This window comes from Chiloscyllium punctatum, chromosome 8 (assembly GCF_047496795.1).
Source record: "Chiloscyllium punctatum isolate Juve2018m chromosome 8, sChiPun1.3, whole genome shotgun sequence".
In the NCBI taxonomy this organism is placed as follows: domain Eukaryota; kingdom Metazoa; phylum Chordata; class Chondrichthyes; order Orectolobiformes; family Hemiscylliidae; genus Chiloscyllium; species Chiloscyllium punctatum.
This window is the reverse complement of record NC_092746.1, coordinates 99,466,602-99,487,408: the sequence shown is the minus strand read 5'-3', so window position 1 is coordinate 99,487,408 and position 20,807 is coordinate 99,466,602. Positions and strand designations below refer to the sequence as shown.

The following is a 20,807-nucleotide window of genomic DNA, read 5'->3' as shown; positions in this document are numbered from 1 at the left end:
GAATGAAATTAATTTTCAATGACTTAAATTTCAAGGTTAAAGATATATACTGAAAGCAGAATAATGTGGATGCTGGGAAATGTGAAATAAAAACAGAACTTATTGTGCATTTCCAGCATTTTCAGTATTTATGAAAAATACAATATTGGGATGTATCAAATCAAATGTTATCAATGTTGGGTGTGCAACACTTTTTTTATTTCTTTGAACCCTTGCCCTTATTTATCAGTGTCTCATTGAGCAGTTTACACAAATTGTTGGGTTATATGCTGAAAGGAGAAAGTGAGGACTGCAGATGCTGGAGATCAGAGCTGAAAAATGTGTTGCTGGAAAAGGGCAGCAGGTCAGGCAGCATCAAAGGAGCAGGAGAATTGACGTTTCGGGCATAAGCCCTACTTCAGCCCTGAAGAAGGGCTTATGCCCGAAACGTCGATTCTCCTGCTCCTTATATGCTGAAACATTGGGTGAGACTTTACACGTTTTCCCTCCAGAAGAGGTTCCATAGAATCACAGTGCAGATAGAGGCCATTGGGTCAGTTGAGTCCACATCAACTCTCTGAAGAGCATCTCACCCAGACCCAAATGCCCACCCTATCCCTATAACACCATGTTTACCATAGCTAACCCACCTAACCGACACATTCCTGGACACCACAAAAACAATTTACCAGGCCAATCTAACCTGCAGATCTTTGGACTGCGTGAGGAAAAAGGAGCACTCGGAGGAAATCTGCGCCGATACGGGGAGAATGTGCAAACTCCATACGGTCACTCAAGAGTAAAATCAAACCCAGGCCCTGGTGCTGTGAAATAGCAGCACTAAACACTGAGCCACTGTACTTCCTTTACAAAAAAGGTTTGTTTTCCCTCCCCACCCACTCCAAGTCAGTTGGCATGTCTGTAAAACATGGGGGAAATGTTTCATCTTGTGCATTATCTATTGACTGTCAATGTGGTGCAATTAAAATGAATTGATGATAGCCACCTGTCAATAACACTGCATTGATTTGTACTTCATTTAGCAGTGTTAGAGTTTACTTTTCTCCCAGTCTAAACTCTGACATATAGTGAGAAGCTTGTTGTATTATTCTCATTTCTTATCATTTACCAAGGGGAATGAGCCTCTTGACCAATGCTAGATTGCAACTTCTTGTAGGCAGTTAAAGAGGATAATGAGAGGTGAGACTGAATGTGCTTGCCTGGAATGGATTTCTCTGGCTTCTTCTATTCCTGATGTTAAATAAATCATATCAGGTCAAAGGGACTAACAGCTAGACAGTGTACTGTGGGAGACTATAAATTGGTTACAAAAATAAAATGCTGCTTTTGGGTCTGAAGTGTGTAGCGAAACGAAGGTGAAGAAAAGCAAACTGATCCACTGAAGAAAACTATACGCTTCTCTCGCCACAAATTGTGTCATTCTCCCCAATCAATGTCAGGCTCAACAAAACTGTTTGTATGTCTGGCCACCTGTTTGACCCTGAGATTTGTTTCCAGTCATATATCCAGATGAAAACTCGCAGCCTTACATCTCTGGGTCACCCTTGCTTTTGCTACTTCCAGGCTCTGGTCTTCCATTGCTTTTCTGATTAGATTTTAAGATCCATAAATTGTAGCTTGTTCAAACCTTTTCTGCTTGCATCCTAACCCATATCAAATTTCACTCAACCAATAAATTCTGTACTTACTGACATACATTGACAATCGATCCACCTTGTTTTAAAATTCTCATCCTTCTGTTCAGATCAGCCTGTGGATTTGCGCCTTGCAAAGTAATCTGCCCTCTTTCCCTCACCCACTGTCTTTGATCTGCCTTTGACATTGGTGCCATCTAAGTCTTAAACTTTGAAATGTATCCTGTAACTGTACATGTACTTTTCAGAACCCCGTTAGAACTTAGTTCTTTGCTAAATATTTTGGCTACCTGTCGAATATTTCTTTTAGATTTTTCAATTCTTATCCGATAGAACTCTGATGCAATGCAATGTTTTTTCACTATGCTGAAGGTGTTTCATGAATACCTGTTATTATTTTTTATATGATAAATCCTTGCATAGTATATGCATTCTTAAGATCATGCAGACATGTCTGGACTCTTGTTGACAGTGCAAAACTAAGTAATAATTAAATAGCACCTCAATTAATTTAGAAGGATTAGTTGTCTTAGTTTTAAAAGTTTTATTCTGTTAATAAATGTGTGCTATCTGTTTTGGAAATTGTGGCTTCTGTTTGTCAATTAGCTCAAACATTATCCATATTAAGGAAACGTTATTTTTTCCATTCAATTCATATAATAGTCTAAGTAGGTAAAATTAACATCGTCCCAATGGACCACAGGGCTGTTCTCCCATCAGAGAGATGGCTGGTGGCAGTTTAACCTGAAGGTCACCATGCCTCAGGTCAGGGGCAAGATGGGACCGTCATGATAACCTCAGCTGGTGTAGGAATTGAATCCGTGCTGTTGGTGTGACTCCGTGTCACTAACCAACCCCCATACCTTTATAATGCATTATTTTTAATTCACAACACATGTAGTTATCATGTAATTAATGTCATTGATTTTGCCTAAACTTTCAAATCTGGTCTTGAAATGTTAGTCTCATCTATGTTAATTTTTGTATTATTGTTTTTATAAACAGGAGTTTTGAGAACAATTTAAGGACTTATAAGTTATTGGTACACAAGAAACCGGATAATGAGCAGACACGCGTAAGTCCACATTGATTTGAGAATCACAGAGACAATCATAAGAATTTTGTTTCTAAATGGCAATACAGACTTGGAGAGTAATAATTTGTAATTGTGGACACTTGCAGAAGGCCTTGACCTTGTCATAATGTAAAACAGATCCGACAGCAAGCAGCCCATTTTATGGTTCGAACAGTTTTCACTTCCAGAGAATTCAATGAAAATATGAGTTGAGACTGAAGTAAAACAAACTGTTAACTCTTGGACTTTGCTGATTACATTGATTACAAAATACTAAAATTCACTTCACTGCTTTTTCCACCCACACCTGTGATTTTTGGTTCAAGTTGATATTTTTCATTGATTTATCCACATTGACTTTGTTACAGATTTCTGTTCAGCAGAAAGGAGGGATGAGGGTCAAAGCTCTTGTTTTACAAGAAAAACTGTGTTGCCTTCAATCGCTTGTGTTCTCTTTCTCGTTTGTGTTCTCTCGCTCATGTTCTTGCTCTCTCTCTCTCATGTTTTCTCTCTCGCTCGTGTGCTCTCTCTCTCGCTCGCGCTTTCTCTCGCTTGTGTTCATTGATTGTGCCTTGTCATGGAAAAAATATGAATCAATTCATAGGTTTTTTTAAAAAATAAATTTATATTTCTGCCATAGAGAGATTTGAACCCTTTTCGCCAAAACCTGGGACCTTGAATTACCAGTCCAATGTCTGTCACAAACTCCCCAATAATTTTATTTTCATGCACAGAATGAGGGAGTTTCCGGCTCTGCCAGCATTTATTGTCCATCCCTAATTACTCAGGGGGCAGGTAAGAGTCAACCACATTGCTGTGGGTCTGGAGTCATGTGGAGGCCAGACCAGGCAGTTTCCTTCCCTAAAGGCCATTCGTGAACCACATGGTTTTTCCAATAATTGAAAATGGATTTGTGGTCATCATTAGACTCATAATTCCAGATTTTTTTTAAAAATTGAATTCAGATTCCACCATCTGCCATACCAGGATTTGAACGCCAATCCCCAAAACATTAGCTGGGTCTCTGGATTAGCACTGAAAACCAAATTTGCTGGAAAACACAGCGGGTCAGGCAGTATCTGTGGAGAGAGTACAAGCCATCGTTTTGAGTCTACATTACTCTTCATCAGAGCTATTGACACATCAACTGGACTCGAAACATTAACTTGCTCTCTCTCCATGGATGCTGTATGACCTGCTGTGACCTCCAGCAATTTTTGTTTTCAGTACAGATTCTAGCATCTGCTCCTTTCTGGCTTAACAGTCCAGTGATAATATCACTAAGCAATTGCCTCCCCACGTATATAGATATAAATCCAATAGTGGTAGAAGTTCAGAATAAAGGACTAAATATTATTATAGCAATAACTCCAAATTGGGCTCTCGTGATCTAAAATGATAAAGTAGCTCGAATTAGTCATGTCTCTTAAAAAAGACAACAACTTATGGAAAATACTGTGGCTCTCCAAAGTTAAAAATCACACAACATCAGGTTTAATTCGAAGCACTAGCTTTCGGAGTGCTGTTCCTTCATGAGGTGGTTCTTACCTGATGAGGGAGCAGTGTTCCGAAAGCTGGTGCTTCCAAGTAAACCTGTTGGACTATAACCTGGTGTTGTGTGATTTTTAACTTTGTACTCCCCAGTTCAACACCGGCATCTCCAAACTGTGACTGTCCAGACAGTCTATCCATTAACATCACTTCCCTCCATAATTTTCAGTGGTTCACTGTTGACCATTTGGCTACATACAGCAGTGAATTTTGGAAGCAGCATGCTCTTAAACCAAATTTCTAGCTCAAATCCAGCCTTTCGAGTCTTATGTCCGTTGTTTCTCAAAACAAAAGGTCTGGAAACAACTTATGTCTTATCTCTTTCAGACTTGGCAAAATCTGTAAATCTGTTCACAAAGCTAAGACTGTTGACTTATCTGTGATAAAGTCTCTCAAAAGCTTGCTGTTTATTAATCGAACTCCATGATATTGTAAGATCATTCATTGTCCTGGTGTGTAGTCCCAGGGTCGGTACAATAAGGACAATACATCTTTTTAAACAACAAAAGAAGTACTTGGGCGTAAACAGTATCCAGTCAAAACACAGCTGGGTGTCCTTGGGAACGGGGCCAAAATCTATGGCCAGAATAAACTGCTCCTGATCACAAACAATTCTTCATGACTTAATCAAAGCACAATTTGGTTTCTCTCAAAGTTTACAAAGTAATAACAAAAACAAACATACCTGCAGAAACTCAGCAGGTCTGGCAGCATCAGTGGTGAGCAAACAGAGTCAATGTCCAGAGACACTTCTTCAGAATTGGTAGTAGCTAGGTTGATACGTATGCTGGGATGTTGGTGGAGGTGCGGGGTGGGGGGTGGGGAGCGGGGGCTGGGGCGGGGGTGTGGGGGAGTAGATGAAAGGTGGAGTTGGAGCCCACAGATAGAGAATGGTATTTTGGTAGAAAAAGGGTATTGATTTGGGTTGGGATAACAAAAACCCTGTGACTATCACCTGATGAAGGAGCAGCGCTCCGAAAGCTAGTGTGCTTCCAATTAAACCTGTTGTACTATAACCTGATGTTTTGCGATTTTTAACTTAGTGCAAGTTGATGCACTTTGGAAGAAGAAACAAGATGTGGGAGTATTTAATGAATGGCAGGACACTGAGTAGCTTAGAGGAGCAGAGGGATCGGGGGATAATTATTTACAGATTCCTGAAGTCGGTAGACCACATGAATGGGATAGTTAAGGCACATTGGACACTTGTTTTCATTGTCATGGCATAGAGTATAACAGCAAGGAAGTAATGTGAGAGATGTACAGAGGGTTAGTGAGGCCAAAGCAGAAGTCATGTGTGTAGTTCTGTTCCCCTCACTACAGGAAGGGTGTGTTAGCACTAGATGGTGTACAGAGGAGGTTCACCAGGAAGTTGCCTGGGATGGAGAAATTGAGCCACAAGGAGAGACTAAGTAGGCTTGGATTGTTTTCTGAGAGAGAACAGGGTTGAGGTGTACAAGATTATGTGCCGTATCGACAGGGTGGATAGACAGGAGCTGTTTGCCTTGGTTGATGTGTCAGTCACGAGAGGACATCATTTTAGGGTATGGGGCAGGAGATTTAGATGGGACTTAGAATGCACTGCCTGGGAAGATAGTGCAGGCTGGAAACCTTACAACCTTTAAAAAATATTTGGATGAGTACTTGTGAAGTCATAACATTCAGGGATATGGGACAAGCGTAGGAAATTGGGATTAATTTTGATCTGACTTCATCTGTTGAAGGAGCAGTGCTCTGAGACCTTGTAATTTCTAATAAACCTGTTGGACTATAACCTGGTGGCGTGTAACTTCTGACTCTGTTCTAACTACAATGCATATTTTCTTTAAAAGAGGGCTGACTCTAAGGAGTGCCGTGCTTTCATAATTTTTTGACATTATTTCTAGAACAATGAAACTGAAAAATAAATAATTTGTGCTAAACTTGTACTGCGTCTTGGTCAGACCACCAATTGAGCATTTTGTACCACTCTGTTCACTATCATTACATAAGAGATGTAGAGCATTGGAGAAGGTGCAAAGAAAATTTGTAAGGATGGTACTAGAGGTGTGGAGTTGGGTAGATAGCATGGAGTTGGGTGGTGACAGTGATGATAGGTTGAAATGGTTGGTCATTTTTCTCTTAAAAGGAGTGACTGACCTACTTGTCTATAAAATTATGAAACATTTTTGAAGAGGAGATATAGAGAAGGCTTCCCACGTATAGAAAAAAAAAACAAATCCCATGCAGTTGTCTCTCAGAAATTGAAATTTAAGAAGAAGTTTCCTTCCCCAGAAAGTGATTAGAATGTGAGGCATGAGTTGAGGCAAATTAAGACATTTAAATGGAAGTTGGATGAGCCCATTATGAAGAATGGAACAGAAGGGTGTGTTGGTGGGGTTAGATGAAAGATAGTGGGAGGAGACGCCTAGAGAGTATAAACATTGGCATGCACCCAATTTGGGACAAATGACCTACTCATGTGTTGCACAAACCTCATAATATTGCAAGATGGTTTCTTGCGTCAGTAAAATGATTGAAAACACCCATTCACATTGTGTGGGTGATGTATATTTCCCTCTCCTTTCACCCTCAGAGCAACTTCAATGTGGCAGTCCTGAACGTGGGTGCTCCGGCAGCTGGCATGAATGCAGCTGTTCGTTCTGCAGTGAGAACTGGCATCTCCCAAGGTCACACGATGTTTGCAGTTGCTGATGGGTTTGAGGGTTTCATAAAGGGGCAGGTGAGTCAATTTATTGTCTGAGCCTACTTGTCTAAACGTGTTGTTTCCTGTATTTGAAGTGGATACTGCCAATATTTTTAAAGAAAGGAGACAATAAAATGAATTGTTTTGTGTACATTCTAAAGAAAAAAAACTGGTATATCTCATTTTTGGGTAAGTTTGGAAATGTGTGACTACGCACCAGATGATTTTGAGTTACTGAGGGTACACCAACTCCAGTACTCAATCAACTCCAGTGGCTACAACTTCAAACTTTTTGACCAGACTAACAATACCTGAAACAGCTGCTTGTTCTACTGATATGAAGTTTCACAGTTTATAGTTATTATTTGAGCATATGGGTTTGAAAGTGGAGTTAAAACAATTCCAACAAGCTTGATGATATCTGGACCAATGCCCTTGTTAACTAAAGCAATGATTCTCACCTGCCAGCATATCCTTAGCTCATGTCTGTCTTCCTGACAAGATTATCAAGCACGTGGGATTCTCCAGGACAATCGAGGATGGTAGAGTTGGAAAGTTCCCAACTCCCAATGTCCATTTCCTTGACATCTGACTCTTAACTTGCGATACCTCAGTTAGAAAATTAAAACTTAAAATTGGACATTGTAGGGCACAGTGTAGATGCTGCATTTCAGAGAAATGAGACATTTTATCTTGGAGTGATAAAGAATGAATTTGCACTGGTCTCAACTACTTGAGGGCAGATAAGATATCTGCCATCATTTCTATACTCCCATGAAGTTTCTTTCAAAGTAACATTGGTGTTGTGTAGGATCTGGTAGTTCAAACGGTGAAATGGGGAGGTCAGAAGAAATTTGATCTGAATACTACAGTAAATCAAAAATAGCTTGTCCCAGTGTTTGGTACTTCTGCTTCACAGTGCCAGGGACCCAGGTTTAATTCCACCCTCAGTGACTGTGTGGAGTTTGCACGTTCTCCCCATACTGCATGAGTTTTCTCTGATCCAGAGATATGCAGGTTAGGTTGATTTGCCATGCTAAATTGCCCAAAGCATCCAGGGATGTGCAGGTTAGGTGGATTAGCTGGGGATGTCGAGATCAGTTACTCTTCAGAGGGGATGTGGTAACTCAATGGGCTGAATGGCCTCTATCTGCGTTGTGGGGATTCTATAATTATCCTATATTGGTTGAAAATGAGGTCAAGCATTTACTCTTATTGAGTATAAATTAATCCTCAACCTGGTGCATACATTGGTTTGGAATGCAAAACCAGAGGCCAGAGCGAAAATTTATCCTGATTCATGTAATGTAATAAATAATAGTGCCAGAGATCTTTACACGGGTCTCAAGTTGTTACTAGATGTATCAATGACCGGATGAAGAAGAGTTGTTATATCCAAATTGCATCAATTACATGAAAATCGGAGACATCTGTGTAATGCAGCTGAGAGATAATATGTTCAGTTTCGATTGGATGTTGTGTGGGGGAGAGGGTAGTGGAAGGTACTGTTAGTAGAGGGTGGAACTGCATAGCAGTGCTAAAGGAAGAGTGTGCTCAGAGAGTTTTGAAGTCTGGGGAACACTGTTCCTCCTGCCTTTACAGCAATGAATTGCTTTCATTAAGAGCTGACATTTTGTTAGCCAAAAACCAATGAAGAATTTGACTCTTTAATATGGAATCTTGGCTAGGATGCCGAAAGCACAGTATAAGTACTTTATTTTTGTATGAGAGCACCTAATTGCCAATTTAGTATGACCGCCAGGTATGCCAGAAAAATCACTTGGCCCATTTTATGATCAGGCATCTTTTGGATGTGCTTGGAATTATGGGTACCCAAATTAAACCTCGCGTCTGTTTTGCACTTGTCAAAATCAGTGGCACGAGTTCCAATTTTTACCTGCTAATAATTTAAAATCCCACATTAGCAAATAGTGAAATGGAGTTGACTAAATGTGGTAATTTTAGGGCTAACTCTCAAATGAAAACTTCTGGATTATTAGAAAATGCCAGTGGGTTTACTGGTGTTATGGAAGGAGTCTGCTATCTTTCCTCAGTCTGGCAACTACACTTCCATACTTCGTTGTTATTTTTAATGCCCTAACACTAATGAGGGATGGGGAATTATATAACATGTTTGCTAAAGTCACCAACTTTAAAAGAGCAAGTGAGAAGGAATGTGCTCTGAGTGCTGATGAAAGCTAAATTAAAAATCTCACTCAAAAGGCTGCAACAGTTTATGGGCGGCACGGTGGCACAGTGGTTAGCACTGCTGCCTCACAGCGCCTGAGACCCGGGTTCAATTCCCGCCTCAGGCGACTGACTGTGTGGAGTTTGCACGTTCTCCCCGTGTCTGCGTGGGTTTCCTCCGGGTGCTCCGGTTTCCTCCCACAGTCCAAAAATGTGCAGGTCAGGTGAATTGGCTATGCTAAATTGCCCGGAGTGTTAGGTAAGGGGTAGATGTAGATGTATGGGTGGGCTACGCTTCGGCGGGGCGGTGTGGACTTGTTGGGCCGAAGGGCCTGTTTCCACACTGTAAGTAATCTAATCTAATCTAAAAAAAAACATTAGCTGGGTGCTGGAGAGGAAATTCATGTTGATGCAGAATTGCTCTTAGGATACATTTTTGGAACAGAAATCTGCTGTGTACTTGACCAAACTATATCAAGGTGTTCTGAGTCCCAATGTTAATGACACATATTTCAAATAATGGTAAACACGTCTCAGTGCTGAGAATATAAATTCTTTGCCTGTTCGAATTGAAAGGTTATTATTAGGTTGCAGACTGCAAAGTTGGCAATTTTCCTTTACATCCAGAAAGATCCTCTTGCCATTTCAATTAATTGGAGAGACCTAAAATAGTTTGAGCTTTTACTTTAACCTGATTAACAGACTTGCTTTATGGCTGCTTTCCCTTTAAATCAGTCTTATAACCAGCCGATTTGATTTGATCAGCTTGCTATTACTGCTTTTTAAGTGAATAAAAACGTCTTTATTATTAATGTGCCCTGGATTATTCAAAGCTGAAGGTGGATCAGTGAAGAGAAAGTGATATCACTAATAAGAGAATATTTTCCATCTCAGTTTCTTCCTTCTAGCTAATATTTGAGTAGAAGATTTGTTATTCACAGTCAGTTGGAATGCAATCCTCAATGTTAGCCTAGAACTTGTCCTGGACTGTGACAAGGATGAGTAGCTATTTCCTGAAGAACAGACCACAATTTTAAACACATTACTCATCACTGAGGGTCTTTGAGTTAGAGTTATGTTGTTTCACGAATACAAGAGAGTGCTATATGCAGCATGTTTTAAAGGTCCCACTACTTTTTTTGGGGGATGTTATTGGGGAATAGGATTGCTGTTACTGACATCAACAAGTGGCCTAATTTCACACAGGTTACTATTTAAAAGAAACATTCATGGCTAAATGAACATTAAAGCACTCTTTTAAGTGTACTTGGAGGTTAGTTAATATTGTGAATTGATTTTCTTGTGAATTAGTTCAGACTCGATTTAATTGGGAGGGAACTTGAACAGCTCAAGTGGTTTCCTTGCATGTGTGGGATTGCCACAAACTAGTGACTCCATAATTTGTAGATAACTAAAGCAGTCTACCTTACCAAGCACTTTGGATGAAGAATTGCACAATAACCTTGTGCTGTAGCATAATAGAATGTACGTTGCTGCCTGGGATTACCCACAAAATAAACAAAGCAAGGTCCCAAAGCGAGTCTGAGTAAACACTGAGCAGAAGCCTAGTAACTTACCCACTGGGCAGTTCTGCCTTAGCTCAGTTTCATGTCAGCTGATAACTGGCTTCTTCTCATCAGTTTGGAAGCAGCAGAAATTAAAGAATGTTAACAGATTCAGTGTTCTGTCTCACTTCGGGGACGATATCTTAGCAGAGCAGTGTTTGAAGTCAAGTTACTCAAAAATGTTACAAAAAAGTTACAAGAGAACCAACAATCAGTTTTAAGAGATATAGAATAAATTACAATGACATTATTTTTTCCTCCTCCTTCAGATCAAAGAAATTAAATGGAGTGATGTTGGAGGCTGGACAGGTCAAGGTGGTTCGCTTTTGGGTACTAAACGGTAAATGCATTGCTAACTATGGTTTGCATGTCATTTAATCTTGAGTGAATAGAAATGTACGCTGGCATTTTTAAATGTCACTCTTTTCAGAGGGCCATAAATCTTTGGAATTCATTTCCTGAAAAAGGCGATAAAATCAGATTCCTCAAATATTTTTAGGGCAGCGGTAGACAGTCTCGTCAGAAGCAAGGGGTGGAAGGTTATCAGGATAAGACTGGAACCAAGATTTGAGATTACAATCAAATCAATCAAATCTTATTGAATGGGGGACCAGGTCTGAGGAGCGCTCTGATTGATTCCTGTTCTGAATTCTTAGTCATGTTCAGCAATAAGTAAACTGAATTAGATTTTCTGGGGGAAAAAAACAATTAAAATAGCATGAATGTGCAGAAATTTGCAAAAAGGAAAATGACGGAGGCTGTGGCAGCTGAGAAAGAAGCTTTAGTGTGGAGATGGGGTGACTCTCACTGAGGTTTGAATATCTGTAGTTGTATTGCTAGGATAAAATGGATAAATCTTTATTTCTGATGTTTGTAACAAGATTGTTCAAATAGTTCTTGTATGGTGTAGTGTGAATTTTGTTTCTCTTTAGTAGCCATTCATGTGTCTTTCTTACATTATTTGTAGCCTCTTTAATATTTGTACAGTCCCTGACCACCATAGTAAACCAAAAATTAAAACTTATGATCTATTAAACAGGTTTCACCACCAGCTGGAATTATAAATGAGTCTTTTGTTTGGTGTTGAAATGGTTTGTTTGCAAATAATTTCTAATTTCAATAAGGTTTTATTATGTACTCTGTTCACATTAGGGTTTTGTAATTAATCTAGAAAATATGATATATTTCTGTTCAGTGTGATGGTAACTGTAGAGATTGGATGTTAGCGCGTGAAGCAATTAAGTCATACAGCATGGAAACAGATCCTGCAGTCCAACTAGTCCATGCTGACCATGTTCCCAAACTAAACTAGCCCCATTTGCCTACGTTTAACTCATATCCCTTCAAACATTTCTTATTCATGTACTTATCTAAATGTCTTTTAAACATTGTAACTGTACCCGCATCCACCACTTCCTCTGGAGTTTCATTTCACACACAACCACCCTCCATACAAAAGCATTGTCCCTCATGCCTTTTTGTAAATCCTGCTCCTCTTGCCATATAAATATGTCCCCAGTCTTGAGATCACCCACCAAGAGAAAAGACGTTTGCCATTCACTATATCTATACCCCACATGATTTTATAAAACTCTATTAGATCACCCTTCAACATTCTAATCTCCAGTGAGAGAAGTCCCAGCCTATCCACCTCTCCCCATAGCTTAAACCCTTCATTCTCAGCAATAGCCTGATAAATCTTGTCTGAACTCTCTCCAGCTTAATAATACCTGACCTACAACAGGGAGACCAGTATTCCAGAAGAGGTCTCACCGTCTTGTACAACCTCAACATATGTATCAACTCCTATGTATCAACTCCTATTCTCAAAGGGCTGAACAATGAAGGCAACTGTGCTGAATGCCTTCTTAACCACTGTATCTACATGTGATGCAAACTTCAAAGAATTATGTACCTAAACCCTAGTCCTCTCTGATCTGTAACACTATTAAAGGTCCTACTTTTAACTGTATGAGCCTTGATTATTTATATCAGTGTAGAAGGAGTGCCTTTTCTTGTCTGGGATGGAAAGACAATAGGAACAAACGGAACTACTATGCTTGTTTGTATTCTTAAGAACAGGAAAATTTGTGGTGGTGGTTAGGCTAATTTTGGATACCCGAGCCTAATGCAGTTTTGAGGATGTAAATTCATACACAGCACTCCTGTTTCAGACAAGAAGATGTTTCGATATGCAAAACAGGGTTTTATATCATTACTGGACCATAATTGGAGGGAGTTTGTATATTTCATCCAAATACAGAAGCCATTATTCTCCATGCTATTCATTGCAAATGATTATGAACCAATTGTCTTTGTTCCTGATGTGTCTCTTTTCACTTATACATCACAGTACCCTTCCTGCAAAGAATGCAGAAGCCATTGCTGAGCAAATACGTTTGCATAATATCAATGCTCTTCTGCTTATTGGTGGCTTTGAGGTACGTGCTGCATTTTGTTCTCTGCATTCTAAAACTTGCTTAAATGTTAAGTGTACGTTTGAAAGCTAAATATAATTATCAAGTATAGGCTTTGCTGAATGCACAAAAAAACTGTTCAATATATAAATTAAATATTCAAAGTTATCAATTGAAGAACAAAAGTTCTAAAGTATGTCACATCTTAAAAATTGTGATGCTGATTCCATAGTGTAGCTGAATAAATAATTTTTGGGTTGCTTCGTGATCTTCAAACAACTCAAAGGAGGCACTCTGGTTAAGATAACTAACCCTGCTACATCAGCAAAAAACTGGCTGTATCATTGCATAAATCGTCATGTAACCTAATTGATCAACTCTGGTGATGAGCTCCAACTATCAATTTAACTACACTTTGTTAGAAAATTGTCATTTACAGCACTTTTTCAAAAAGAATATATACTTGTCACATATTTTGTGGTTTAGATTATCCGGATATTTCAAATCAATACTAACTGATCAAAACTGTGGTAGTTGATACTGAAAAATGTAATTGAATTCATGCATTTTACTTCCCTCAAAATTTGAAGTTTTGCACAGCTAAAGAAAAGTTTGAAGGTTGTATCTTTTTTAAAAAATTGAACTATTAGTCTGCATTTAAAAAGTTAATTTTATACTTGAATGCCGAATTTAATTGTGAATAGATAAACTATGATACAATATTAAAACATCAATGAAATCTAGTATTTCAGCTTCAAATGGCTTAACATATGAATTCCCTTTGAAAAGAAAGGAAGTACTGTGTTGTTACAGGAGAGTGTTTGGAAACAATTCAAAAAGCTTCCAGTTAGTAAATGATGAGAGGATGGTGAAATGTTGCAGAAATCAGGTCAAGGATAGGTTTCCAATACAATCCAATCCGTAAAGTAATTAAACAGCCAGTTCGATGACAGTGTTTTTTTCCCCACTGGCTAATTAACTAAAGGGATTGTTTTGATTGGCTAAGAAAAGCTGGGAAAAGTAACTAAAAATAAACTTCAAAAAGTCCTAAATAGTAATCAATGCCTTGAGTCTTATCCAAATTTATATGACTTCATTTAAATTTTCGTATATTTGAAATGGGCAAGTACTTTAAATATTTGCAATTGAGCTCAATTTGCTGAATGGCCATCTTTCACATTTCTCAATTCCCACCTCCACTTTATTGAGTTTTACAGATTATGATCTTCAGACACACAATTTGGAGCTGTATGCATGAGATTAGTAAAGCCTATCAGTGAGCAATTTGTCAATAATGTTATTGAGTTAACATTCAACTGGAACCTGAAGTAACAAAGTTATTGGACAGTGTACGTAAGGAGAATGCTGGATAAATTCATCAGCAACATCCCAAAATTCTGCAACATGGACAGAATGTGCATAGCATTTTGTAGAAATTGATGTATTTTGAGTGGCTCTTGATTTTTTTTTACTGCATTGCTGGCTCAATCATATAAAGTATTGGTGAGATGGTCTTTTGTAGTTGGTTGTTGTAGCTGCCCCTTTTACTGTCACTTCATTGCACATCATTTTGATACTTAGACATAAAAATTAGCATATATTGCACGGCCAGTGTCTAGATCTTTTTTTGTTGTTCAAGTGTAGTGTAGTTCAGGGCGCAGTAAAGTGAATGTGTGGTAAATTTAACCCTTTCGTAGGCTGAAATGATGTAAGGTGGAAGAAAGCTTATTTGCTTTTTCCCCCTTTGAATGGACAGTGGGAAAGTGATGGAAGGATGAGCAGAGAGATTATCAAAGTGATAAATGTGTCAAGAGCAATCCTTTTGTGGCAAGCAAGTGCTGGTGGGAGCTCAAACCAAAGGAAGGCCAAGGGCCAATGTTACACACTGAGTTTCAAGATGACCTCCTCGTTTCTTTTTCAATAGAATCAGGCCCTTCATTGACCACTCATGTTTGGTGAATCATATAGATATGTTCATGTTGTGGCCTTCTTGGTTGAAGGAGGAAGAGCAGTAGTGGGTGGTTGCAGTGTGGGAGTCTAAATGATGAAAGTAGTTGAAGAATGTTACTGTTTGAAATGCATCTTTTTTTAAACCAAATGTGAGAATTTTACTGATTTGTTTTTAACAAATGAAGGATGGCTCTTCCTTTGGCCCTTGCCATCTTTCTGATTTAACTATTTGTATGTACAAGCTAATGTGGATGTGCCCTCCAGGCATACCTGGGACTTTTGGAACTGTCAGCTGCACGTGCCAAGTATGATGAGTTCTGTATCCCCATGGTTATGGTTCCTGCCACTGTCTCCAACAATGTACCTGGCTCAGACTTCAGCATTGGTGCAGATACTGCCCTGAACGCTATAACTGATGTAAGTCTGTCGAGGAATGTGTGATTACAAGACTAACACAATGGTCCAAAGAGATCTTTCAACTGCATCTGTTATCTGCTGGCACCAGCTGTGCTCATCCTGCTGTTCAGAACCACTTTCCTCCCTTACAAATATAAAGTTAACATCCGTTTTAATGTTGTTGACATGTGCTTCAAAGTGGACAGTTATAAGTTCTAACTTCAGATAATTAAACCTCTTTCTTCCAGTGTAGAACTTTTTTTCAATTAGTGTGAGAAACTTGTCATTTCTGACAGAGGAGCTGTTTTAAAAGCATCCAAAGTCTGACTTCCTTTTCTAAGCAATTCTGCTGTGATATCAATGAGATTTTACTAGTTGAAAACCACTCTAAATTGCAAATTCTCAGGTTGTGCCTCTGAACAATCGAGCTCATTAAAAACAACACTGGGGGCTTTGAAAGCAGAATTAACATGGCCCATGTGACTCATGCTCTAAAATAGAAAGGCTTCCATTTATATAGTTCTCCTCACAACCACCAGGCATCTCAATGCACTTGATACAGTCAGCAGTGTGCGTTTGAAGTGTTGTTCCCATTGTAAAATAGGAAACACGGCAGCCACTTAGTGCCTAGTAAATGTCCACAAATAAGTAGCAATTAATGACTGGCCATTTGTTTTTCTGGGGTCGGCTGAAGGTTGAATGCTGGCCAAGGTTAAGCTTCCCTGTTCTTGTTTGAAGTAGTGCCTTGGGTTTTTTTACATTCCCTGGAAAGGGGATGACCAGACCTCAATTTAATGTCTCCTCTGAAAAAGGCCGCTACAGTAGTGTAGCACTCCCCTGCAGTGAAGTGTCAGCCTTGAATCATGTGTTTAAAGCCTAGGGTGAGATTTGAATCTGAAACGTTTTGATTCAAGAATTGCCAACTGAGCCATAGTTGAGACAATCAGCTGACAGAAACAGAAGCTCATACCATCCAAAAACGATGTTATCTCCATAGTATATCTATTGCAATGCATCCAAGAAATTAGGTAATTCCAAAATTTATTTCTTTCTTTTCTGCAAAAAAACAACCTGGTGATTTTTGTTGTATGTACAACAGTATGACACCTGTTAGTGCTGGTGGATAATGTTGCAGTTGGCTATTGTTCAAGGTAGGTAAACCTACAGTGGCATTCAGTGGAGCTTTAAAACTCTTTGTGTCTGTTGCAGCTTTTGATTTAGACTAGTTGCATTCTAATTGCTACATGTGCTCTTATGTGCGGATGAGGCAATATTTTCTTGTGTTCCTGAAACTGCACCAGCATTAAAATTGATCCATAAAAATTGATGTATCTTGCAACACATGGAAGTACACAGACGAATAATATTCTAATGGATGAATATTTTATAAGTAGATAAATCGTTGGAACTGTTTATCTGTCCAGATTTTGATAGCTATGCAAAATTAGTGATCTATTAAATCAGCATACAACACAGCCACATTTGCCAGGCAATAATGGTATTTCTTTACAATCCATAAGACCATGAGAAATAGGGGTAGGCTATTCGGCCCCTTGAACCTGTCCTAGGATCCGTAGGATCATGGCCGATACTGAAAGCAGGTTATTTTATTAGACACTGTCCTTTTACTGTGTTTTTCTCTTTGTCTTGTCCTTGGCTGTCTTTATTGACAAATGGAAAGAGCAAAATTTCTAAAACAATGTCGTTTTTCTCTCCCTTTATTCGTGTTTAGCGAATCTAGCAAGGAAATGAGGTTACTCTTATCTCCATTTTACCTCTCTCTGTGGTGTAATCCTTCACTTGGTGAATTTGTACAGGATAGTTAAAGTAGTATCCTAATCCACATTATGTCTTACCCATTCAGGTGCTGTCTGATCCATTAATGCTTCTGATTTAACTTCTCCCCCATTTGGTCAGATCCCTCTGTGGTTACTTTTTCTTACCGCTGTGACCACCGAACAAGCCTTACACACCTCCAAAAACACTGTGTATTCTTCCAACCCTGCACTGCTACGCATCCCTAATTTCTTTCACTCCACCATTTGGCAGCTTTGCCTTCGGTACTGTAGGTCTAAGCTTTGCGATTTCCTTCCTGAATTTAGAGTCACTAAGTTGCACAGCACAGAAACAGACCCTTCGGTCCAACACGTCCATGCTGACCAGATATCCTGAACTGATCTAGTCCCATTTGCCAGCATTTGGTCCACATCCCTCTAAACTGTCCCTAAACTCTAAGCTGCTTCAAACACTTCCTCTGGCAGCTTATTCCCTATGTTCACCACCCTTTGCATGGAAACGTTGCCCCTTAGGTACCATTTACATCTTTCCCCTTCTCACCTTAAACCAATACCCTCTAGTTTTGGACTGCGCTATTGACTCTATTCACCGTATTCATGCCCCTCATGATTTTATAAACTTCACCCCTTAGCCTTCAATGCTTCAGGGAAAATAGCCCCAGCCTAGTCAGCCTCTTCCCTATAGCTCCACCCCTCCAATCCCAGCAACATCCTTGTCAATATTTTCTGATTCTTGCTGTTCTTTTTGCTCTTTTAGAGATCTTCATTAAAACTACCTCTTTAGCTGAGCTTTTTGCCACCCTTCCTAATTTTCTTTTTCTTTTGCTTGTTGTTAATTTTCCTGATTACACTTCACTGTGCCTTGGGATGTTTTCCTGAGTTAAAGACACTACAAAAATACAAGGTGTTGAGAGTATGCTCACACAAAGGCAGCATCCAAGTTCATTGGGTAATATAAAAGACCAACACAATGTTGGCTTTTATTTCCAAGAGAATGGAGTATGAAAATAGGGAGGTCTTATTAAACAAACAAAGAACTTGTCAGACCACAGCTGGAGTACTGCAAACAGTTATGGGAACCTTATTGATTGGTATTGGGACAGTCCAGAGAAGGTTCACTTAGCTGATACCAGAAATGAGGGGAACTGTCTTATGACGAGTGCTTGAGAAGTTTGGGTTTTTACTCCTTGGAATTTAGAAGATAGAGAAGTGACCTTTGTGAAATATGCAAGATTCTTAAGGATGTTGATAGGGTAGATGTGGAGAGGTTGTTCCCCCTTTTGGGTGAGTCTGGGACCAGAGAGCATAATCTCAGAAAAAGTGATTGCATATTTAAGACAGAGGGATAGCGGAATTTCTTCTCTGAGAGTAGTGACTCTGTGGAATTCTTTAACCCTGAGGGCTGTCGAGGCTGGATCGTTCAGTACGTTCAAGATTGAGATAGACATTTATTTTATCAAGAAGGGAATCCAAGGTTATGAGGAAAAGGCAGGAAAGTGGAGTTGAGGGTTATCAGATCAGCCAGGATCTCATTGAATAGCAGAGCAGTCTCATAGGGCTGAATGGCCTACTACTGCTCTGACTTTTTATGGTCTTATAATAATTCAAAAAGGGATTCATATGATTTGTATCCACTGAAGTTTAAATTACACTTTGTAAGTTCTAAATAGGTCAAGTCCTGTTAGTTGCTCATTCTTTTTTAATATTATGTTTCAATTTTTATTCAAGTTTCAAGGTTATGATGAAGTGTTGCCTCAGTTTGTGTCTATAATCATTTATGAGCCATTGCACGTCCCTAACAACTCCTCCCATGAATTCAAAACTTGTGCATTGGTGGCATTACTTCAAACTTGCCTCAAGCAGTACGTGCCAGGGTGGCTTCCCTCTGCAGGTTTGCAATGATTGCAAGCAGTTTGCAATTATGCTTGATGTTTCTGTTTACAAATGGGAAGCCAAACCCGTTCTCACATTTAAAATGATGTGACATTTCACTCAGTGGTGTAATTGTAAAATTAAAGTCTAAAACATGTTTGTTCTGGAAATCCAGGCTTTTGAAGCTATGCTGCAATTACATTTTGCACGTGCATGCGTTGAGGAGTTTTGCATCCCAATGTGCCTTTTGCCTGCTACCATAAGTAATAATATTCCTGGTAGTGATTTAACTGTTGGTGCTGATACTGCTGTCAATGCCATTGTGGAGGTAAGGTCTATTTTTTTCAGTTTCATTTATCATGATGCTAGCTACCTGCTTTTTTTAATGGCTCTGCACATAATTTATACTGTAGCTAGCATTGCAGAATTTTTGTTTGTACTTGTGTTGCATACTGCTTCCACTGTTGCTTTCTTACCTCTCTTCTGCCTAAGAGTTTCAACAAATGTGACTAGTTTTCGTAATGTGCCATTTTACAACAGTATGCTTGTTTGATTTAAAAATGCTCTTTGTTTTGAAGTATGCTGTGAGAATAATTCAATCTGGACGTTTACACAATTATTGCCTCCCAACATGCTTTGTACATTTTCTGTAATTTAATGGAAAAACATTATTTTTGAAGACCAAAAGGAAGTTTTAGGGTTTCTATTTGCAGCTTAGTAGGATTTTATATTCTAAATATAAATACATACTCCTGATTTTGCAGTGGAACAAATGTTGCTCATAAAACCTTTGTTGTGATGTATATTGGAGAAATGAGTAAGTATGCCATTGTCAAGAACAAAAATTGAATATACCATAGTAAAGAATAAAATGCTAGAATTCATGTTGGCTAAATGTTTATCTCAAGAAAACAATATGCTGGGTGGCCAATGCGTACAGTTATAGTGTCATATAGTATGGAAACAGACCCTTTAGTTCCAACCAGCCCATGCTGAACTTAATCCCAAACTAAACTACTCCCACCTCCTTGCTCTTAGCCCCATCCCTCTAAACCTTTCCTATTCATGTACTTGTCTAAGTGTCTTTTAAATGTAGTAACTGTGCCCACATCCACCATTTCCTCAGGAAGGTCATCCTATACACGACTCACGCTCTGTGTAAAAACATTTGCCCCTCATATCATTTTTAAATCTTTTTCCTTAAAAATATGTCCCAGAGTCTTGAAACCCCCATCCAAGGGAAGAGACACCTACCATTGACCCTATCTATACTTCCCATGATTTTATAAACCTCTGTAAGGTCACCTCTGACCTCCCACGCTCCAGTCCCCAGCAACATTCAGGTAAATTTCTTCTGAGTCCTCTCTAGCTTACTAATATCCTTCCTATAACAGGGCAACCAGAGCAGGACATAGAAAAGGCCTCATCATTGTCCTCTACAACCTTAACATGACTTCTTAACTCCTATACTCAAAGGACTGAACAATGAAGGCAAGTGTGCTAAATGCCTTTTTAACCAACCTGTCTATATGTGATATGAATTTCAAAGAATCATGTACATGAACCACAAGGTCTCTCTGTTCCACAACCCTACCCAAGGCCCATTAATTGTACAAATTCTGTTTGTATTACCTCATATTTATCCAAATTGAACTCTATGTGTTATTTGTCAACCCAT

At 39.1% G+C, this 20,807-nt stretch overlaps 1 protein-coding gene across 5 annotated transcripts in view; it reads left to right on the top strand.

Annotated features, from left to right (window-relative positions):
• LOC140480782 (ATP-dependent 6-phosphofructokinase, platelet type-like) overlaps positions 1-20,807 on the top strand; it is a 129,848-nt gene that overhangs the window by 72,830 nt on the left and 36,211 nt on the right. For all 5 annotated transcript variants that reach the window (XR_011961403.1, XM_072576154.1, XM_072576155.1 and 2 more), the window contains 5 exons: positions 2,640-2,709; positions 6,836-6,982; positions 10,968-11,038; positions 13,052-13,139; positions 15,330-15,482. Coding sequence is in view for 4 of the 5 variants with exons in the window: in XM_072576154.1 (XP_072432255.1) it covers positions 2,640-2,709; positions 6,836-6,982; positions 10,968-11,038; positions 13,052-13,139; positions 15,330-15,482 (529 nt within the window). In the remaining variant the exon portion in view is untranslated. The remainder of the gene's footprint in view (positions 1-2,639; positions 2,710-6,835; positions 6,983-10,967; positions 11,039-13,051; positions 13,140-15,329; positions 15,483-20,807) is intronic.